The sequence below is a fragment of the Lissotriton vulgaris genome, chromosome 10 (genome assembly GCF_964263255.1).
Source record: "Lissotriton vulgaris chromosome 10, aLisVul1.2, whole genome shotgun sequence".
Classification (NCBI taxonomy): Eukaryota; Metazoa; Chordata; class Amphibia; order Caudata; family Salamandridae; genus Lissotriton; species Lissotriton vulgaris.
Genome location: NC_141698.1, coordinates 464,867,053 through 464,890,859, shown reverse-complemented (window position 1 = coordinate 464,890,859; position 23,807 = coordinate 464,867,053). Strand labels below are relative to the sequence as shown.

Below are 23,807 nucleotides of genomic sequence, written 5' to 3'. Positions count from 1 at the left end.
GTGACAGTTGTGTACAATGGAAAAGCTGATGGCTATGGTCCATAACAATTTTAAGAATATAAAAATATCTGGACTTGCTTTGTAACTTAGTCGAACTGTTCTCACTCAATGGCTGAATAGAAATTTTGAAAGGCGCTATATACTTCTGGCTTCCTCCTACTTTCCCTACCCTATATCTTTTCCCTACATCCTTGAAAAATTGCAAACACCAAGTTTAAAAAAAATAGTGTGTGACAAATGTTATGATTCTCACCTCTTTTCCTTACTGACACCCCTCCTCCCTAAAGCATTGAGAGATTATTAACAGCATTGGAGAAGGCAAATGTATGTGAACTTGTAGAACTGTTTTCATAAGGTAGTAAAAAATGTAGTACTTCAAATTTCTCTTGTAACAAAAAATTGGTTTACCTGGAAACCCTTTTTGGTTTCTGTGGGAATGCTATAATTTTGCTTTTCTTCTGAATTGAACAGTCAGTTGTGGTGCACTGGTGTTGATAGCCTGTTTGACTAAGTTTTGTTCTGTTCCTTTCTTAAGAAAATGTTTACTCCTGCACTGCCTGGAGATGTCCTTGTGAACTTCTACATCAACTTGAACAAACTTTGCTTGCTTGTCTATCAGCTACATACTCTACAGCCTAACTCCACCAAGGTATTGTCTGCTACTTCTTTCTAGAACACGCACCTGTCTCTTACCTTACCACACATGCTGCCTGCTGTTCTTTCATCGTCTGTCTCAGTTTTCATATTAGCCTTATATTTTGGGTTGTTTTGTATCCATAGAAAATGAAATCAGGTTTCTCATGAGAACTGCCTGAGCAATAATATATATAGCTTACCAACCTCACCATGATATGAAAGACACTGACTTAGTCAGCCAAGGCTTTTTTTGTCATATCCCTAGTTGGTGCAGTAAAGTTCAAATGCTTTGTTTTGTCGAAATGTCCAGTGAACTTTGCCGTAAAAAATTAAGATCAACATCTGTCCCACATTTCTGTAAAAATGACTTGAAAGAAAGGGCATTTGCACAGTTACTTTATTAAGCATGCTCAGGAATGTGCTGCCTTCATCCACCTTGCCTTCATAAGAAGCTGAACTGTGCCTGCTATATGGATCCCCACCAAATTCTCAGGAAGACCTGCCCTGTGCCAGGCTGACTAGAAGATCCACGTGCACAACCTTCTGGTCTGGCCAGGAGGAAGATTTCACGAGCCATCTAAGCCATGTTGTCGCCTGTTGACTATTCTGTGACTGTAGGTTATCAGTATACCCATCTTTTCAGGCACCAATGTCACCAGGAGACAGTTCTCAACACCGCTGGTTAAGGGTCCAGAGGAGGCCACCTTGGTTCTGCAACCATTTGAATAAACTTTATGGTTCAGGCAATATTGCTAGATGAATTTGCTTTTAGACCCATAGCTCTAAAAGACCTCCTTGAAGTCCAGTTTTCCATCTGGGATCTGTAGATTCCCCATAAATAAGGTAACCTATGAACAACCAGCCAGGAACAGTGTCACAGGCACATTACCACTGGGAGCACCAGAGACTTCCTGGTCAAGGGCCTGTTTGATTGGGTGGAGGTTTTGTGGGGTGTACATTTTTAGGATCGCACAATTTATCTTGACTGTCCTATTTTTAGTTGTAGTACCTTTATTACACCAGTGGTACCAGTGTGGTTACCAGGGTCTGTATTGGTGCCAGAATTGGATCAAGAGTCCCTGCACCTGTATCCCTTGTACTTTTTTGACTCGAAATGTAGCTTTTATCCCATAGGATAACATTGGCATCAGGGACATTGTTCTCACAAATTTAAAGGCTACCAATAGGTGTATTTTTCCAAGAAGATGCTAGCATCTTCTGGTTTTTGTGTATATCTTATTTTTATTTGAACTACTTACGTTAATGAGTGTTCTTTATTGTTTTCAGACAGTATCTGACTTTCTTTCTCATTTGCCGGCAATAATCCTTATCTGCTTCTCCTTGCTACCCTGAAACAGTTGAGTACTAAAGGGAAGTAACTTGAATCGGTGGAGTGCCACCAGTATCTGATAGAGACTACTAGCCGCAGATTCCTTCATGTAGAATTATTCCCAGGCGTGAGACTGGATCTAGAAAACTCTTTGCCACAGCATCCCTGCGTGCCGGGGTAGGGGCGGCATCACTTGACTCCGCCCAGGCGTCGTCTGCGAGGTCACATAAGCCCCACCCCGGCGCGCCTATGTCAGTTCTTTCCTTTACCGCGTGCAACGTGAATCCGGTCTCTGTTCGGGCCTGTTTGGGCCCCTTTTTTCTTCCTCATTGTGATATTTATTGGTGGAACAGTGTGCGAATGCCTTCGGCTTCAAGACTTGCATGTTGTGTGGGCGTCTTATGTCGGCGACCGACCCTCACCTCATTTGTATCTGGAGTTTTGGGGAAGATCACGGCACCACTGATTGTGAGGCATGCCAACAGTTGAAGCCTAAGTTGCGGCGGGAGCGCCGGATAAAACTACTCTTGGCGCGTCTCTTAAGGTCGGCTTCATCCCCTAGATCAGCCTCGGCAGACTATTTCAGATACGGCCATCGTCGGCGTGCTAGTCCCTCTACGATGTCGCGAAGCGTCGCTCCCCGGTGGGCAAGTGTCGCAGTTTGTCCCCTTAGGCTGGTGTTCGGCCTGCCGGGGGCGTGGGATCTCCACAGGTGATGCGGCCCCGCGTGTTGTCCTCCTATCCACCGTTTCCCGGTGAAGGGGCGTCGAGATTCCAGATGGGGACATATGCAGCGGCTTTTCAGGCCCCTCTCTCGTCTCCTCCTCCTTCCCCTTCTGGGGCGTCAGCGGATCCCTTGCATTGCGTGGGGCCCTCTGCGGCGTCACCGGCGACTCCGGCCCCGGCTCTGACTGGTTCGGCTTCAGGCTTGGAGGATGTGGTGCTGTTGGGGTACGGCCCTTCGGGGGTCCCTCCTTCGGACCACGGCTCCTCTGCCTTGCCGCAAACTCCTGTGGGAGTCCCTTTGGTGTCGCGGGAGGATGCCGGGGCTCGGGTTGCTTCCCCGACCCCTGCTCGGCCCTCTGGACAGGCGGCGGCCTTGTCCACGGCTAGCTGCCGGTGCCTGCTGGACCGGCAGCGGCACAGGGGTCGCTGGATCCTCCTCGTCCCGCTCTGGGTCGAGGCTGGACAGGGGACCCTTCGTCCTCCTCCGGACCCCTCTCGTCCTTCCATGCCGAGGGCTGCCTCGTCAGAGGGTGAATCGTCCCTGGCGGCACCGCATGGGTCGCCGGGCCACCTCCGTCACATTCTGGGCCGAGGCTGGCGGAGGGCTTTGTGTCACTCCCCGGTCCCTCTCGTTCCTCCACGCAGGCGGCAGCCTCGGAGGCGGTCGAGTCGGCGCCGCCCCTTGGCCACTTCAGATCCGGGCCCGCTCCAGTCCCTGGCACGGTGTGGCTTGGAAGAGCCCTCTCCGGCGTCTCCTTCGGCGCCGGATGGCATTGACGTCCTGCCTCAGGCGGCGGACCCTACGGCTCCAGACAGGCGTTGAGTCCCGGATTCGTCTTCGTACGCTCCCTCTTCTCCGGAGGTTGGGTGCCTACTGATGTCATCCTCCCCGTAGACAGGCCGCAGAGTGGTGGCTTTTTCACCGGCGTCATCGAAGGGCGGCTCCCCGACATTCCCGAGGCCCAGGTGTTCACCGGAGGAGCGACATGTCATCCACTCTTCGGTTCCTTCTGACTTCCAGGTCTGGCCTTTGCCCGCCCCGCTTGGCTTCGGGAACGGCCACCTTAGTTTACAGCCGTCGCCCACAGAGGAGCTGCTTTCTCCACCGCGGGCTCCTACGGAGGCGGGTGCGGCCTTCGCTCACGCAGTGTCCACGGCTGTGGGCATTCTGCGCATGGACGACCCGGTTGCTCATTTTCTGGTGGACCATCTCTTGGAGGTTCTTTACCAGGGCTCTGGTGGGAGGCAGCTGTTGCTTACCTTTGAGGGTTCGCTCCTTTCTTCCCTGATGGGGGCTTGGAGGCGCCCTGCCTCAGGGGATCTGGTGCCTCAACACCTTCTGCACTGCCACATTCTGGCGCCGCGTGACCCGGCGTGTCTTTCCCTCCACCCTTTTGCCTCAAGTCCACTTTTGCGGACTGCTTTTCCCTCCCTGCCGCCACTGTTGACTCTGCCATCCTGGGAGACTGGCAGGCTGGACTCTTGGGGGCGCAACATGTACGCCTCGACCAGCGCTGCCCTGCGGGCCCTTAACACCTTATGTGTGTTGGCTAGGGCCACCTCTTGTTTGTGGGACTCTGCTAAGTCCTTGGCATCCGCAGCTTCACAAGACACTGTTCGGGTGGACTTACAGCATCATGCGTTGGATGGCTGAGAACTAGCAGCGTTTATTCTCCGCTCCGCTCTGGACATCTCGGAGGTGCTGGATCGGACAATGGCTTCCTCAGTTGCCCTCCGTCGCCATGCTTGGCTTCGGGACGGCGTGTTCCCTGAAAATGTTCGGGAGTAGCTGATTGATCTTCCATTCGATGGCACCCTGTTATTCCATGCCTCGGCAGACTCCACCATCCCAAAGGTTCTTAGCGGGGCTCCGTCCTCCTCCTCAGCCTTATTCTCCTCCTCCTCTTTCCCCCTCCTCAGTGACTGCTGAGTTGAGCTGGTTCTGGACCTTCTTTTGGGCCGGTTGCCCTTGCTGTGGGGTGTGTTTTATGGCCACTCTAGTCCTCCTTGCTGGGACTGTGGCATTTTTGGCTGCTGGACGGCACCTTTGTTGACTGTGTGTTTTTGCTGGAGTTGTCTGTACGGACTTGGCCCTCAGGTTAGGCCTTCTGTTTTCTCTTGGGCTGCTTGACAAGCCTTCCGCGGGGGTGTTTTTCCCCATGGCTCTTTCGTTTTTTCCTCTGCTGCGGAAGTTCCTTCCAAAGAGGGTTCCTATGTTTTGGGACTTAACTTACCCTATGTGGGGTAGTGGTAGCTGGTATATAGCTTACACTTTTCTAGGGAGTTCTGGTCGCCTTCAGGCCCCTGCTCTCCATGGCGTTTATGTATGTTGCTATTGCTTCTTTAGGTCGTGTGCGCGGACCCCTCGTTGTGGTGTGTCCGGGCATTTCCTCACCTTCCTGCTCCTGTCCTGAGGGCTGGGATGATTCTGTTTTCTCCCTTGTCAGGCATCGCCTGCCCGGTCTCCCTGGGGTCCCGGGCTGTTCTTCTTGCTTCTTGCTTCTGGCGGCTGCTTATTGTCGGCGCCGCTCTGTCTGGTCTGTTGCCTTCTGTCTAGGGTGGGCTCGCCTTCCTTTCCCTCGTTTCCTTGGGCCCTCTGGGCTTTTCTTCTTCCACTTCTTTGTCCTGGCATTGGATGGAAGCTCGGTTGCCTTGTAGGGGAGTGGGGTTCTTCGGCCTCTCTGGCCTTGCCTGTGGTTCCTCTGTGGTGAGTGTATGGGCTTCTTAAGTCTTCATTCTTCTTCCTACATCCCTCTGGGGGTCGGTGGTGTTCTGCTTGTAAGGGTTCCTCTTGCTAGGGAGGGACTGGGTTCCTCACCTTGTCCGTTGGTCTGGTCCCCTGTGGGACCCTCTGTGATGTTCAGGCTGGTGGGGTCCTTTCGCAGACCCTCCTTCCCCGTGGGTATTGCTAGGGTATCTATTCTACGTGAAGGAATCTTCGGCGAGTAGTCTCCATCAGATGTACGAGTTACTTACCTCCGGTAACAATGTATCTGATAGAGACAATTCTAGCTGCAGATTCCTTCACGGCCCGCCCTTCCTCCCCGTTCTGCGAGGACCCTTGGGTTGGTATTCGGCACTTGCCTCCCGTTGAGTCGCTATGTCTTCTGTGAGTGCATCCTTTCGCTCTTTGACGGGCTGCTCCGTCTTGTGGCTTTTTCCTTCCTCCTTTTTGGTTTGGAGGATGGGTTTACAGGTACTCCTGTGACCCTCTGCTCTGGTTGCCCCAGGATTGGAGGGGCTTGCCTTCACTCTCTTCCCTCCCCTCCCTTCCCCTTTGTTACTAAGGGTCCTGGCCCCTCTGCTGACCTCTGGGCTGGGGTCATCGGGCCATGCCTTTGCCCTTGTTCCTTGAGGGGTGGTTGCCCTCTGTGCTGGGGTTGCTGGAGGTTTGTTTCTGTTTGTCTTGGTACTGGCTCCTCTTCCTTGTTTCTTGATGGGGGTTGTAGCCCTGCTCCCACAGTTTTGTCTGATGGCTCCGCTTTGTGGCACGGAAAAGTTCTCTGAAGAAAACTGACGTAGGCGCGCCTGGGTGGGGCTTATGTGACCTTGCTGACGTCACGTACGCGGACGACTCCTGGGCGGAGTAGCGTGATGCTGCCCCTACCCCGGCGCGCAAGGATGCTGTGGCAAAGAGTTTTCCGGATCCAGTCTCACGCCTGGGGATAATTCTACGTGAAGCAATCTGCGGCTAGAATCGTCTCTACCAGATACATCGTTACCGAAGGTAAGTAACTCGTACATTACGGTCCAAGAACACCAGTGGTAAATGACAGTACCCATACATGATGTTGCCCAGTAACCTTTGACTCTCCTAGGACCCCCCCCGTAAAGGCCTTATGGTATTGTAATAAAGGATGCATTTGTAATAGTGGTCTATTGGCACCTGTTCTTAGGTAGCGCTGGGACGCCCCGTTGCTGGGACAGCTATGCGCTTTACAAATTCGAAAAATAAATAAATAAATCATAAGCTATATATTTAGATTACGCCACAATACAAATATTTCAAACGCATAATACTTCCAGATTAGAAATACAAATTGCATCATTATTGAATATAGCACACATTTAACACAATAGCTTAGTTAATAGGTTTAACATGACAGTATTTGCTGATTTTCTAAAACCATATCTCACATAGATTGCATTTCAAAATTTGGCAAGTGTACAAGATCTATCTACCATTTTTTTACCATAAGAAAAATTCATTCAACATTGTCTGTTTTCTAATTCTATTTTTAGTCCTACATCTGTTACCATAAAGACTTTCATTTGGTGGATTCTAAAGTTTAAAATGATGAACGAAGAATTAAACTCTGATGTTCTACTGTTCATTCTTAGGCAGTCTTATCAATGAGCTGACTATTCAAAAACATGCAAGGCATTTGAAGATATCCATGAATCCCAAACTAGTATTCCCATACACCTCCCAGTGACAAAGCCAGCATTTTATATGCACAAATGCATTTACAAAAAAAAACCTGGCAATGTAGAAGCTGCCTCATTTCTCAGATCCCAACAGTAATAAATATGTTTCTGAACTGCATTTGAAAACCGCATCCATCCAATATTTCAATATTTCCAATTCACTGGCTACCTTACAAGTCTGTATTGTACGATGTTACTGTCAGAACATTCCAATTGATGCAGACTATTTTCGAATTTTAGATTGATACGTATCGAGTGATGGAAAGTATCGCTGTCTTTTATAAGGACAATTTAAAGCTATGGGGCACTCGCTATTTAATTGGTCTGTGCTGCAAGCCTCTTACTGTGAACTTAAAACTTAAGCTAGACTGCATCAACAAACGTTGATAGCGTAAAACATTTTATCTAATCTGCTGTTTTAAATGGCAAGTTAACTCTTAATTTTATTTACACACAAAAGCATGTTTTTCCCTTTTAGGAGCTTTGATAGTCATAAGCTTGGAATAAAAGGCATACTTGGATTTAGAAAAGTCATTTTTAAAAATGAAACTTTATTTTCTCTATCAGGGGATCTCCATTGATAATCACACCTACAGATTACCCCCCAACACTCCCAATGTGCGAAGATCCTTTTTCTAAAATCACATTTTGTGTTGTATCTTCGCCTTACTAGAAATGCCAGGAAGTACATGTGGCACAAATCGATTAATTTAGCAGCCCAAAACAGGACATAACACCAATTCCATCAATTTACTTTGAAATATGAAATAAAATACTTTAAGCCTTGAAAGATCACTAAAAGAAGAAGTAACTTCTTAAAAACATCCTTTTTAAATTTTCTTTAAAGTGAATGAAAAGCAGGCCAGGGCAATGTAGTCGTATAGCCTGCAGCAGTATAAGAATGACAATGGGACACTTTGCCTTTAATGAACCTAGACCTCCAGTGTCCTATCATGCCCTGTAGGTGGCAGTTGTCAGACTTTTTTTCATTTTTAGGTCTCACCTATCCCATTCCTCAAGGAATGGATAGTCGAGATTTATAGGAGGCAAAAAAGTTATTGCGATGGTCGTCGCCTGGAAGCTATAGGCCGCAAGTTTTCCACAATTGCCTCCACCACAGTGAGAGCGGCCAATGCTTTGGCCATTTTGGGGCGTTACGACCGCCAGATGTGGGCAGACATGACTGCTTTTGTCCCTTTGGTTCCAGATGCTTCCAAGGCAGAAGCCTTACAACTTCTCCGAGAAGGGGAGAGCACATCGGAGGAGATTATTGACTGTGCCGTGGATATTGCCTGTACTGGTTTCCGGCAGCTCGCTGGAGCGGCTGTTCTACGCAGGCAAGGTTGGTTGCGTTCCACATCCTTTCGACAAGAGGTACAGGCGAAGATCCTGGATATGCCGTATGACGGCGAGTCACTTTTTGGAGCACATGTTGATGAGGCATTGCAATCTATCAAAAAGACACTGACACTGCTCGCTCTTTAGGAACCTTACAATTTCGGCAACAGCCCTTTCGGGGTGCACGCGGACGCAGCACCTCTTCTACTTTTCGAGGAGGAAGCAATCAATATCGCTCCTACAACCAAGGTAACCAACGCTACTCCAATAACCAGCAACAGTCCTCCCGTCAGCAGTCTTCTAAGACCTATAGTGGGAAATCTTCTTACAGAGGATCAGCGCCCAAGAGACAATGACTTGCCTTACCCCAAAGAGTTGGAGGTCGAATCTCCCTGTTCTGTTCTCAATGATCCTCCATCACTTGGGACCGTTGGGTTCTGGACATTGTAGAGTAGGGCCATGCTTTAGAATTCATAAAAATTCCTCCTCCCACTCCACCTTCCGGCCCACCACCAGCCCACATCAAGGAACTATACCATCAAGTTCGCCTTAAGTTACAGAAGGGTGCCGTTGAAGTGGTGCCCAAGTCTCAAAGGGGGAAGGGATTTTATTCCTGTTAGTTCCTTATCAAGAAGAACTGGGATTGGCGGCCGATATTGGACTTGCGAGCACTCAACAAGTATCTCAAGTGCCAATCCTTCCGCATGCTAACGCTGGTGGAGATCTTGCGCTTACTCTCAATGGGAGATTTCATGGCAACTTTCGACCTCCAAGACGCCTACTTCCATGTCCCTATTCTTCCGCGACATCGGAAGTACTTGCGATTCCGCGTGGGACGGAGGGACTTCCAGTTCAAAGTACTGCCTTTCGGCCTACGCTCCGCCCCTTGCGTCTTTACAAAGGTATCTGAAAGAGACACGTTAGTGATAGATTCCTTACCTTAGAATATCCCCAGGCGTCAGACAGGATCCGGAAATTTTTGCGTAGCAGTACCCTTGCGCGTCGGTAGGCATCGTCTGCGGCTCTGCGTCCGTCGTCCGCGTCGTGGGCGCCGTGATGACGTCGTCGGAGTACTTAGACGCCGCCTCCGCGTGCTGACGTCAGTTCTTCTTTTTTCTGCTCCAGCAAGCGCAGATCTGGAAAAAGCAGCACTTTAGTCACTTTTTGACTAGACTTTTTGATCCCTTTTGATCATTTTTCTTGAGTCTTGCGACTCCGGACGGTGCCGATAGGGATGCCAGGTTTCAAGCCTTGTGAGGATCGCGACCAACTGATGTCGGTCACCGACCCTCACCGTCTGTGTCTCCACTGTCTCGGCGTTGACCACGACGACAAGACCTGCCCCGACTGCCGGGCCCTGATTTCGAAAGCTAGGCGACTCGAACTCCAGCAGTCGGCCCGCGCCGCGAGAGGTCCGACCGGAGGTCGAGGGACAGGTCGCGGGGTAGGAGCCATCACAGCTCCGAGAGTCGACATCACTCCTCCAGGTCGAAGTCGTCGTCAGGTAAGCACAAGAAGTCGAAGAGACGTCATCGCAGAATACACTAATGGACATGCCGTTTGATGGCAGTCACCTTTTTGGCGACAAGGCAGACAATGCGCTTGAGCGCTTTAAGGACTCCAGGGCTACGGCCAAGTCCTTGGGCCTCTCGGCCCCGTGCCAGCAAACGGGTGCCTTTCTTTCCTTTCGTGACCAAGGAAGGGGCGCTCCCACACGTGCTGCAGACTAACATCCAACGCGGTGGCAGCCGTGGAAATCGCCGTGGAGGCGGTCGGGGACAACGGCAAGGCCAGTCCACATCCTCCCCCACAGCATCCGCCTCAAAACCCTTCTAGTCCGTGCTTTTTGGCCCATGTGATGCCAGTGGGGGGGCAGGGTTCGCCATCACCACTCCCACTGGCGCACTGTCACATCGGACAGGTGGGTGCTGCAAATCGTCCGAAGGGGCTACTCCCTCCCCTTCGAGACGACCCCTCAAGCCATGCTACCGCAACACCACCGCGTATCGGGGGATCATTTGCGGCATCTACAGGAGGAAGTTTCGGCCCTCTTAGCCAAGGGGGCCATCGAGCACGTTCCTGGGCCAGAAGTAGGATGTGGTTGCTACTCCCACTACTTTCTGGTACCCAAGAAGGGTGCCTACGCCCTATCTTGGACCTACGGAATGTCAACGGCTTCCTCCGGAAGGAGAAGTTCAAAATGCTGACTCAGGCTCAGGTCTTAGCTGCCCTGGACCCAGGAGACTGGATGGTAGCGTTGGACTTGCAGGACGCTTATTTCCACTTCCCCGTCCTGCCGGCCCACCTGCGCTACCAGAGGTTCACGGTAGGCCACGAGCACTTTCAGTTTACCGTGCTCCCCTTCGGCCTTACCAGTGCCCCACGGGTGTTCACGAAACTGATGGCGGTGGTCGCAGCTCATCTGCGCAGGTTAGGGGTTTCAGTCTTCCCCCTACCTCGACGACTGGTTGTTGAAGGTGGGCTCGCCCCAGACAGTCGTCAGCCACCTCCAGACGACGGCAGACCTCTTGCACCAGCTGGGGTTCTCCATCAGTGTGCCGAAGTCACACTTGTGCCCCTCTCAGAAGCTCCTTTTCATCGGAGCGGTTCTTGACTTGGCGCAGTGGGGTTTACCCACCCGAACAGCAGTTTCGGGATATACAGGCTCTGATTCCGATCTTTCAGCCTTTATTCCGAGTCTCGGTCAGGTTGACGCTGCGGCTTCTGGGGCAGATGGCTTCCTGCATCCTTCTGGTGCATCACGCCCATTGGCGGATGTGGGCTCTGCAGTGGGACCCGGAGTTTCAGTGGGCCCAGCATCAGGGCAACCTGTCGGACCATGTCCTGATCTCAGAGGGCACTGCGAGACAGCTGCAGTGGTGGCTCACGGACCGCGATTGGGTCAGCGGCAGATCCCTCTCCCTTCCCCAACCGGAGCACGTAGTTGTGACGGACGCGTCTCTCCAGGGCTGGGGAGGCCACATGGGAGAGGCGGAGATCAGAGGCCTCTGGTCTCCGGTGGAGTCCCGGCTCCATATCAACCTTTTGGAGCTGCGGGCAATTCGTCTAGCACTGAAGGCATTCCTCCCCTCTGTCCGGGGGAGTGTAGTGCAGGTGTTCACGGACAACACCACGGCCATGTGGTACTGCAACAAACAGGGCGGGTGGGGTTGCGGGCCCTCTGCCAGGAGGCTCTGCGCCTTTGGCAGTGGCTGGAACATCTGGGTGTGACCCTGGTGGTTCAACACCTGGCAGGTTCTCTGAACGCCAGGGCGGACGAACTCAGCTGCCGGTGCATGATGGATCACGAATGGCGTCTGAACTCGGACGTGGCGCAAGGCCTCTTTCAGCAGTGGGGAGAGCCTTGGTTAGATCTATTTGCCACCGAAGGGAACGCGCAATGTCATCAGTTCTGCGCGTTGGAATTTCCAAGGCAGCACTCGCTCGGAGACGCTTTTCGTCACGAGTGGAGTTGCGGTCTGTTGTACGCCTTTCCACCTATACCAGTTCTGCCCAGAGTGCTGAAGAAGATCAAGCGCGACCGGGCACAATTCATCCTAGTGGCTCCGGACTGGGCACGAAGGTACTGGTATCTCGAGCTACTCAGTATGTCAGTCGATCCCCCGGTTCGTCTGCCTCTAAAGGAGGACCTTCTGTCGCAGCAGCAGGGGATGGTCCCCCACCCGAACCTGTCCAGTCTCCACCTCCATGCTTGGAGATTGAGCGGCGAGGCCGTTTGACATGCCTCCTGAAGTCTGTAACATCATTCTGGCAGCCAGGCGTCCCTCCACAAAGTTGGTATACGCCTGCAGGTGGAACAGATTTGTGGCATGGTGCACAGCAAAGGCTGTGGATCCTCTCTCTGCCCCTCTCTCTGAGGTTCTTCTCTTCCTTCTTTCTCTTGCCCAGCAGGGCTCTGATGTGGGTACTATCAGGGGCTATCTTTCTGCCCTTTCAGCCTTCCTAAGGCTGCCTGATCAACCATCTTTGTTCAAGTCCCCTATTGTAAATCGATTCCTGAAAGGCATCACACACACGTTTCCACCTGTTCCTTTCGTGATGCCTCAGTAGGACTTGAACCTGGTTCTTACTTTCCTGATGTGCGCTCCCTTTGAGCCACTTCACAACAGTCCTATCCGCCTAATTACCCTGAAGACTGCTTTCCTGGTTGTCATCCCCTCTGCCAGGAGAGTGAGTGAGCTCCAGGCTCTATCCTCTAAACCTCCTTTCCTTTCTGTCAATCCGGACAAGGTTGTGTTGCGGACAAAACCCTCTTTCCTGCCCAAGGTAGTCACAGCCTTCCACATCGGGCAGTCTATCACCTTGCCCACCTTCTTTCCGCCTCCGCATCCCTCAAGGAGGAAAAGCGGCTCAACCGTCTGGACCCAAAACTTAAGCTTTCATTCTATTTGGATCGCACACGCCAGTTCTGGGTGGATGACCAACTCTTTGTTGGTTACGTGGGCGCTAAGAAAGGACGGGCGTTGCACAAACGGACCATCTCTCGTTGGATCGTGTTGTGCATCCAAGCGTGTTACTCTTTGGCTAAAAAGGAATCTCCTGTTGGGCTGAGGGCCCATTCCACTCAGGCCACGGCGACTACTACTGCCCTGGGCCGAGGAGTCCCCTTGCAGGACATATTTCAGGCAGTTACGTGGGCTCGCTGCACACGTTCGCAAGACACTACTGCCTGGACAGCCAAGTCCGGAGGGATGGCTTCTTTGGCCGTTCCGTCCTCCAGGACTTTCTGGTGTGATTATTGGTTCGCAGACCCACCACCGGGGTTGGTATTGCTGGGGTATCTATTCTAAGGTAAGGAATCTATCACTAACGTGTCTCTTTCAGATGCACAAGTTACTACTTGTGTAACGATATATCTGTAAGAGACATTAGTTAGTGATAGATTCCTTACCTACCCACCCATCCTCCCCGTTCTGCGTACCGATATCTAGGGTTAAGGTCATCCCCTTTCAGGGCCCTAGTTTCAATGGCACCAGTGTTGGTTTTTAGCATGGCTCTGCGTTTCTGGCGCGGAAAAGCTGTGTCTAAGAACTGACGTCAGCACGCGGAGGCGGCGTCTAAGTACTCCGACGACATCATCACGGCGCCCACGACGCGGACGACTGATGCGGAGCCGCAGACGACGCCTACCGACGCGCAAGGGTACTGCTACGCAAAAAATTTCCGGATCCAGTCTGACGCCTGGGGATATTCTAAGGTAAGGAATCTATCACTAACTAATGTCTCTTACGGATATATCGTTACACAAGTAGTAACTTGTGCGTTCGCTCCTGTGGTAGCTTATCTGCGTCTTCAGGGTGTCCAAATTTTTCCATACCTGGACGACTGTCTCCTAAAGTCACAGTCTCGCACGCAGCTGCTTCAGGATACAAGCCTTTGTCAGGAGGTATTTCGCTCCCTCGGACTTTCTATCAACACCGTAAAGTCCCAATTACATCCAGCTCCCTGCAAGAATTTTCTAGGGGCCACATTGGATACAACTCTTGCAAAAGCATTTGTGTCTCAAGAGCGTCAACAAAAGATTCTTTAATTGGTGTCTCTTCTACGGACAAAACAGTCCGTTTCAGTCCGACTATTAAAGTCATTTCTAGGGATGGCGTCCTCATGCATCGCACTGATCCCAGATTGCAGACTACAGACACACCCCATTCAAGAAGAATTGGATGGACAGTGGCGTCAGGTCACCGGTTCCTTCAACGACCTAGTCTGTGTCACCGTTCGCATGAGGGCGACTCTCAAATGGTGGGCGCAGCCATCCAATCTTTTGGCAGGGACTTTGTTCCTTTCCAACACTCCGGACCTTACTCTAACGACAGACGCCTCGTTGGAAGGATGGGGTGCACATCTTCAGGGCCTGTCCATAAAGGGCAAGTGGACTCTGCCTCAGAGAGCCTGGCACATCAACAGGCTGGAGTTGATGGCCATTTTTCTAGCACTCAAGTCATTCCATCCATTGATTCAAGGGGAGTCAGTCCTTATTCAAACGGACAACACAACCAGCATGCATTATATAAACAAGCAGGGCGGAACAAAATCTCCAATCTTGTCTCAACTGGCGCAGTCGATCTGGGACTGGGCTCTAAGTCACCACATCACTCTCACCGCAGTTCATCTTCCAGGTGTCTCCAACATCCTAGCAGATTCCCTCAGCAGGTCCACGTCCTCGACCCACGAGTGGGAGTTACATCAACCAACACTCGAGTTGATTTTTCGGCGACGGGATCGTCCGTCACTGGATCTCTTTGCCACACCAGAGAACCGGAAATGCCCATCTTATGCAAGCTGGCATCCCCACCGAGGGTCACAGGGCAATGCCCTTTTGATGAACTGGTGCAATCGGTTTGCTTACGCTTTTCCTCCAATCCCTCTGGTGCCTCGAGTATTGTGGAAGATGCGGATCCATCCTTGCCACATTCTTCTGATCGCTCCCAGATGGTCGCGACAGGCATGGTTCTCGGAGCTACTTCTTCTATCCCAGTGCGAGCCCATCCTTCATCCTCGGATGGACCTCCTCACGATGGACAAGGGTCAGATTTGCCATCCGGACCCCTCTTCTCTGAATTTGTCAGCCTGTAACCTGAGCACCTTGAATTTGCCCATTTAACCATCCCGCCGGACTGTAGAGACATTCTCGCTCAGGCCAGAGCTCCGTCCAAGGTTAAAACCTACAAGCTGAAATGGAAAAGATTCTGCCATTGGTGTGCAGCTGCTGGTGTCCATCCCATTCGTTCAACGCCTGCGCAGCTCCTCCAGTTCTTTTTGCAACTGGCTCAGTCCGGACTTTCTCATTCAACTTTGAAAGTTTTTCTGGCGTCAATTTCCCGCTTCCGCCAGGATAACTCCACCTCACTCTGTTCTTCCAGAATAATGCGTCAATTTTTCAAAGGATTGTTCTGCAAATACCCACCAATTCGGCACCCTCCTCCTTCTTGGCGCCTTAACATAGTGTTAGCACAACTAATGAAGGCACCATTCGAACCTATACACAAGGCTGACTTGAAGTTTCTCACTTGGAAGGTTGCTCTTCTCCTTGAGCTGACCTCATCACGTCGCGTAAGTGATATTCATGCTTTCACTATAAAGCCTCCTTTTCTTCAATTTCAGCCGGACGGTGTAGTGCTTTGCACTAATCCCACCTTCCTGCCTAAGGTGCCTTCGGATTTCCACATCAAAGAACCTGTTTTCTTAAAGACTTTCTTTGCTAACCCACAGTCTCCAGCGGAGCAGCGCTTGCACTCCTTGGACATTAAAAGGTGCTTAAAGTTCTACATCAGCAGAACGGGCCCTTTTCGCAAATCTGATCAACTGTTCATAGCTTATGGACGCTTCCACAAGGGGCGTCCAGTTACCAAACCTACTGTTGCTCGTTGGGTTTCCTCTGCCATTGCTTTCTGCCATCAAAAGGCAGGCCAGCCTCTACAGTCTTCAGTGAGGGCCCATTCCACCAGGGCGATGTCGTCTTCAACTGCCTTGTTCGCCGGTGTACCGCTGCATCAGATCTGCAGAGCAGCCACGTGGTCCAGCAGGCACACGTTTACGAAACACTACTGCCTTGGTGCCATCAACGAAGCAGATACTGCAGTAGGACAGGCTGTGCTTCGCAATCTTTTCAATAAGGTGAGCCTCTGTCTTCCCTCCTCCATTATGGTTTACCATTTTACTGTTATGATTTGCATGACTATATAGATATATATATTTTGATCTTATAAGTCTGTTCATGTGTATTATTAGTATGGAAGCCTTTTCCGGCTATTACTGCTTTCTATTCTATATTCAAGCATGTGAATCTATGAAAGACACCCTAATACTGGAGAACAATTGTTACTTACCTGTAAACAGGTGGTTCTCCAGTATTGGTGTCTTTCATAGATTCACATGCGACCCACCCTCCTCCCCTCAGAGGCTCTCTTCTCCTCATAGACTCTATGGTCACTCTTGTTCTACGAAAATCTGAGGTACTGAGCTCTTAAGCGAAGGTTCTGGAAGGCTGCTGGCACCTGATTGGCTACAGTTTGGACCAACATAATGACAGGAATAGACTACAAGTGTTTTTTCTCTCTCCATGTATTCCTATGTGGAATTATGTCTAGGCATTTACTGCCTCTTTTCTAATGTGTATTTCATGTGTTATGTTTTTATATATACATATTATGAGTATGTTATTGCTATTTTATTTACCGTGGGACTCCCACTCCGACCACTGGGAATATTCAAGCATGTGAATCTATGAAAGACACCAATACTGGAGAACCACCTGTGTACGAATCCGCGTGTGTCGTGGGAGGTTTTAGGGCTCCTACTTTTAAAGGCACGGAGCTAAGCACAGTTATAGACTACATATTTGGGGCAGCACGAATATTAACCAGAGTTTTAACATATAAGGTAGGGACCTCCGCCTTTAGTGATCATAATCCTGTGATTCTAGAAGTGGCACTGGGGCCCCACCTAAGTTTCTCTGAATCAGGGATCATGGCCACTAGGTGTGAGGTGATATCAACGGACCAGGGCAGAAGATTAAAATGGACAAAAGTAGTTCCAGAAACCTTTATGGGGGAAGTCTTGACTAAAGTTGAGAATAAGGTTGCTATTTGCCTGGATAATGCTGCACTGAATTCAATGATAGTGGGGGCTTTTAATGCTATCTGTAAGCAAATTAAAACCGATTTGATGGTAAACATTCACCCTATAACAATCAAAAGGAAAAAATGGTTTGATAGCAACTGCTCTAGGATACATTCAGCTCAGACAGGGAAAAAGAAGAGGCATGGGAGAAACTTCTGTCCCCGGAGGTACTGAGAGATAGTGGGAAATTCTGGTCCACCATTAATGAGCCTTTTTTTTCGGTGGACGAGAATTCTCCATTTGATTGTATTATCCCTGATGACCAATGGATAGCTCATTTTGAGAAGATTTATGGGAATCAGACAGCAGAGGGTTCCCAAGAGGTGATTTTGAATTCAGAGTTAGCCCCCACAGTGGTTTTTCAGGAGACAGCAGTGGCAAGAGCAATTGAGGAAACTAGGAAAACCAAGGCGCCAGGTCCGGATGGGGTTCCAGCGGACCTATTTAAAAGCTTTCCTAGATTTTGGGCCAAAGTATTGACAAATGTCTTCAATGCCTCGGGTGAGAATTTTTCCCCTGCATCCTGGTCAAAATCCATCATTATTCCGGTTTTTAAAAAGAGTCCAAGAAATGACCCATCATGTTATAGGCCTATTTCCCTGATAGATTCGACAGTGAAAATTTTAGGCAGAGTTATTCTAGCAAGGTTGACAGATTGTCTTGAGGGGAGAGGGATTCTGTCAAATGCTCAGTATGGTTTTAGAAGTAAAAGAAGCACATTAAATCAATGTCTTAATCTCCAGCTCCTTATTAGCAAATACACCATAGCGAAAGAGGGCTCCCTCTATATGGGGTTCATGGACCTCTCAACGGCGTTCGATCTGGTAAACAGGTCGAAGCTGTGGCAAATTTTACTTAACATCGGCATTGATTATGCCTTAGTTAAATTCTTGGCTGACCTTCATTGCGGCTTGTCACCCAGGAAGGGAGATGTACAAGGTACTTTAACTCAGAACAAGGGGTCAGGCAGGGGTGCATTATGGCTCCCCTACTTTTTACGCTTTATATAAATGCTTTAGAACCCGCCTTGAAGGGAGCTACATTAGACGTCCCGCGTGTAGGAGAAACCATTATACCGGTTCTCCTCTACGCAGATGACGCCGTTTTATTGGCGCGCACTCGTGTTGGTCTAAATAAACTGCTGGACACGTTCGGCAAATTTATGGAATCTTTAGAACTGAAAATTACCGCTAAAAAATCCCATGTTATGATAGTGGGGGATCACAGTAGGAAAAAACAAAAAACAATATCCTTTTTCTGTGGGAGTGATGAGGTTAAAAGGGTCCCTGTGTTTACCTACCTAGGGATCTTGTTTGATGAAAAAGGGTCCTGGGGTCCTCAAATGAAACATAAAAGAAATGTATTTGCCAGATTTACATCAGCCCTTATGGGATTTTCAAAACGTCTTGGGACCAGACCTATGGAAGCCATTGTGAAGGTGTAGAAGACCAAGTGTCTAGCAATTGCTTCATTCGGCTCCGACATTTGGGGGTATAGTACACAACACCACCTAATTCAAGAGGTTGAAAATATATTTCTAAGATCCCTGCTGTCTGTACCTCAGTTCACTCCTACTTTGTCTATTCATGCAGAATTGGGGCTGAGTTATGTAACTGACTTACTGAAAATAGCCCCGTTAATATGCTGGCGTAAGACCTGGCTCAATCAGGAGATCTCCCTGAACCACATGATTTTAAAAGACTGCCTAGCTCTAGATAAGGTTAGTAAAATCCCATGGCTAGCATACATTGAATCCACCCTTAAAAAACGTGGTCGTCCTGGGCTTTTTCTAGCACCGTAAATCATTAAGAAAGAAGATGTAGACCTGAATAAAAATGCCATGGCAAACCTTCTTTCTTCTGAAAGGGAGGAATTAGAGCTGAAAAAACCTATGGTAAGAGCGAACTATGGTCTGGTGAGCTCACCTGGAATCGAGCCTTAACTGAAATTAGTTACACGCCTTTTCCATCGGTAGTTACTAACCAGATTTCGACTTAATATAATTCACCTTACACTGGGAGATTTCCCTAAATGGGAAATACCGGATGATGCTGAACCCTGTAAATGCGATAACTTCATTACAAGATACTATGCATTTTGTAATGTTCTGCGAGTATTACGCAGACATCAGGAAAAAGTATCTGGTACCAGTGTTAAGGGGAGCGGGGTTTGTGCAGGTTAGTCCGGCACTCCTTTATCTGCAACTCCTGGATAGTATTCAAACCACTTTTCATGTTGCAAATTTTCTAGTGGCAGCGGTGCGTATTAATGGGATGAAGAAAAGAAGATTAGGTCTTATGGGAGCTGTAGCTTGACTGAAGAAAGATGTGGTTTATTTCTAGTCTACTGTATAAGGTATTGCTTGTTAATTTTATTCTCAGCATTTGGGAAAACTTTTGACTGTAATTTTTAATGTTTAGCAACGTATGGAATTATTTTAGTGTTAGAACTGTCCCTTGTTTGAAGATCTACGAAATGAAATTTAAATGTAATAGATTTTATGGAATTTTGTTTTATGTTTTGATGTGAATTGGTATATATGTGCTGAATATTGTATCTGTGCCTTTTTATGATATTAAGTTAACCAATAAAGTATATGACTGACTGACACCTGTTTATAGGTAAGTAACAATTGTTCTTCTTCTGCGAGCCGTTGTTTGTGTTTGCCAAGGCTTGTTAGTGGTCCTGCCGGCCACTGGCCTTCCTGCACTTGAGTGGTATGGGACCGCTAATGGACGGCTCTTGTGCTCCTGCATCGTGTCCTGGGCTCCACAGCTGCTTCTACAACCTCACCATGCTACAGCAAGAACCTCCAACAAGGGCTGGTAATGTGCTCCTGTGCCTCCTGGTCACCTCCGGGTGGTTTGGATTCTTCCCCCTCTGCTTTCAGGTTCTTCTCATCTGGATTCTACATCCTGGTTCCTCAGACCTGCTCTACAAGACTGTAGCTGGTGATCTACCACAAACCTCTATTGGCATCTTCAGGCGGTTTTGACATCACTTCATCCCTGTGCACCTGGGATCCCTGATATATCCACGGGTGGGATGGCTATCCAACCGTCCTTGATCCTTGCAGTTCCTTCAGGGTCCTTTGGAAAGGGTAGTAGAACTGTAAAAACCCAACCGCAATTCACCCTGTGTTATCTTATGGACATTTGACCTGGTGTTGCCACTCTTCCCCAGGGGCCTTGGGGTCCCTGGCTCTCACCTTGAGTGGTTCCGTGCTTCCCCTGGGGTCCTCCATCCTTTGGTTTTAGTCTCGTTTTGGTACTTACCACACATTCCACTATTTTAGTACATGGTTTGGCCCCCTGGTTGGGCCTTGTGTGTTTTTCTATGCTACTTACCTATTTCTGGTGTGTGAGAAGTTGGCTTGATATATGATGCTCACTAGCTCTAGGGATCACCTTGTATCAGTCCAAACAACCCTTATGGTGATTGGTTGTAAGTCAACCTTATAGACCAGCTATCCTAATGGTAGCATGGACAAAGCAGTCTTAGGCTAAACTCTTTTGGCATGTGAAGCCAGCTGTTTTACCACATATAACCCCTTGAATACCAGATGAAAGGACACCACACAGGTTGTTATGAAAATAAACAATATATTTATTACTAACAAATACCTCTGAACTCTTTATGAGATCAGAGGGCTAAGCACATAACAATACTCTTCAAAAAAATACAATAAGTCGCACAAATTACAATGGTGCCCTAGGGGCACGGCAAACCATATACTAAGTAATGGTATAAGTAGATCGATAGGAGAAATGAAGATGCCCAGAGGCTGTAGAATCGCTGGGGCTACACTACCCTAACCTTAGGTAAGGAGCAGGAGGCCCACGGCACGCATGTGCAGTGTTAGAACACACACGCGGGTTTCAATGCAAAGTCAACGGGCATGAACAAATTACGAAATAGGTAAGTAAAGACAGTTCCGACTGGTTGAGACTGAAACTACAGGATACCTGGACACTAGGAGAGTCAATCTACCTATGAGCACTGAAATGCTCTCGTTACCTCACCCACGGGATGCGGGTGCATAGGTGTGAAAGTGTCAGGTTTCCGCGTTGAAGTCAATGGAGCCTTGGAGAAAGATGCTGCAGGCGACCAGGAGGAAGATGTCCAGAGTGATCAAAGGGTGGACCAAGGAAGATGGAGACCTGAAATCAGAGGGGACAATGTTCAGTCACTAGCCAGTGACCGGAGTGGAACCAGGAAGGAACCAGATGATGTCGTCGCGATCAGGTGAAGAGGTGACGCTTGACTCTGCAGCCACGTGAACCAGGAGGTGTCTTAGACGACCAGGATGGAGGCACGAGCTGTCCTACGCAGGCTCTTGCTGTCGGCGGTGTCTGTTCCGGGATCGGAGTCAAAAGGCCTTGGCAAAGGCAACTCACGTGGTGAGTGAAGATGGCGTCTGGTGCGGACCAGGAGGGTCCGGGGTGCTTCTCTTTTGGAAGGAAGCTAGGGCCAGTTTGGAGCAACCAGACCAACGGTGTAGATTTCAAGGATCGTCGTCTAGGAGGCCACTAGCCAGCCGGCAAGTGACCAGACAACGCGTCAAGCAGCAATCAAGCAAAAGGGCCCCACGCAGATCTCGTGGATGCTGGAGGGCTGGTCTTTGGTGCAGGAGCTGCTCGGGCTGGGACTTCTCAATCCCCAAAGCCCTTTCTCGAGGGTGCCTCAGAGGTCGTGCTGGAAGCGAAGTGCAGTTTCTTCAAGATGGCCGGTCCCACATGTCTCGTCACACCCACGGATGTGCTGCAGATGTGAGTCGAGGTCGGCGAGGTCTGGAAGTCCGGGTCTCGTTGGGCTCTGAAGTCTGGTTCCACCAGGAAGGACGACAAAGTGAACCGCTAGGACGCTTGATGGTGCCTGCTTGTGCAGGGTGGTCACTCCTTGGCCACAAGGGAGATTTCTTCAGTCTTCTGGGGAGCAGAACGTCGAAGTCCAGAGTTTCTTCTTATAGAGTTTCAATTCAGGATAATCTAATTTGGAATGGGACCAGCTCCTACTTTTTCTGCTTAAGTGGGCTGTACTGTGACTAGGTCCCTCCCATGGGTGGGACCAGGAAGGGGGGTGCCCCAGCTGTGTTACCAGCCAGTTGTGTCAGTTTGGATGGCCAGCCAGGGGTGGCATAATACATGCTGCAGCCCCTGGTAGGCCCTGGGTGCAATTATGCCCTGGGTACCTAAGGTACACTGTACAGGGACTGATAAGGTGACCCAGTATCCAATTCGATATGTACCCAAGGTACATGGAGTCCATTTTAACAGACAGAGCAGGAACCCTGGGGTCCTGAATAGCAGGATCCCAGGCCAACTATGTCGAAAACCAGCAAAACACTAGGCAAAAAGTTGGGGGCAACCATAGTCAGATATCCACCTTCCTACATGTTGTATAGTTAGTGTCTAGTGTGTGTTAATAAATGCAAAGTATTTTTGTACTCACCTGGTGTGGCTGTTTCTTCTGTGAAAAGCTTGCTGACTGACTATAGTGGTAAATTCACTTGCTTTAAGCTGCTCTCCACAGCTACCCCTAGAGCTCGGGTTTTCAGGGACCTAAACACTATCATTAAGGGATGCCTGGACTCAGTGCACAGTGCCTTATCATAGGCGGATAATATATAGAGCCAGCCTCCTACAGGCATTATTGGTTACCATTTTTTACTACAACATCTGCCAGAAGACTACCAAAAGAGAGCAATCTCCCTCCTAGAAGAAGGAAAGAGCATAGCCAAAACATGCTTAAAATCAGCCGTAGAAGCTGCGAGCAGGCATTTGGTGACGGGAACAACATTAAGGACTCACACCTGGCTGCGAGTGTTTCGGTTTTAAAAATGAATTCCAGGCAAACATAATCTACATACACACCGTTCAGTCAATCAATCAATCAATCACTCAATCAAGAGATTTATATAGCGCGCTACTCACCCCGGAGGGTCTCAAGGCGCTTGGGGGAGGGGGTCCACTACTGCTCGAACAGCCAGGTCTTGAGTTGCTTCCTGAAGGGGAGGTGGTCTTGGGTCAGACGGAGGTGGATGGGCAGGGAGTTCCAAGTCTTGGCTGCCAGGTAGGGGAAAGATCTTCCTCCCATGGTGGCTCTTCGAATGCGTGGAATGGCGGCGAGGGCGTGGCTGGTCGATCGTAGCTGGCGGGTGGGAGTGTAGAAGGTCAGGCGGTTGTTGAGGTACTTGTGGCCCAGGTCGTGGAGGGCCTTGTGTGCATGGGTGAGTAGCCGGAACGCGATTCTCTTGGTGACGGGGAGCCAGTGAAGGTCTCTCAGGTGTCCGGAGATGTGGCTGTGTCGGGGGATGTCCAGGATGAGTCGTGTGGAGGCATTCTGGATGCGTTGGAGTCTTTTCTGTAGTTTGGCTGTGGTTCCGATGTAGAGTGTGTTACCGTAGTCCAGTCGGCTGGTAACGTGTGCCTGGGTGACTGTTTTCCTGTTTTTGGTGGGGATCCATCGGAAGATCTTTCGGAGCATGCTTAGGATGTTGAAACAAGATGATGAGACGGCGTTGACTTGTCTGGTCATCGAGAGGGAGGAGTCCAGGATGAAGCCCAGGTTGCGTGCGTGGTCTGTTGGTTTAGGTGCGCTGCCCAGGGTAGGGGGCCACTAGGAGTCGTCCCAGGCAGAGGGTGATGATCCAAGGATGAGGACTTCCGTCTTGTCTGAGTTCAGTTTCAGGCGCCTGTTCATCATC

General features: G+C 49.7%; 1 protein-coding gene across 1 annotated transcript in view; it reads left to right on the top strand.

Annotated features, from left to right (window-relative positions):
- The window catches only part of ROGDI (rogdi atypical leucine zipper), a 421,371-nt gene that overhangs the window by 249,467 nt on the left and 148,097 nt on the right, over positions 1-23,807 (top strand). The window contains exon 8 of the mRNA XM_086941328.1: positions 536-649. Coding sequence (XP_086797454.1) covers positions 536-649 — 114 coding nt within the window. The remainder of the gene's footprint in view (positions 1-535; positions 650-23,807) is intronic.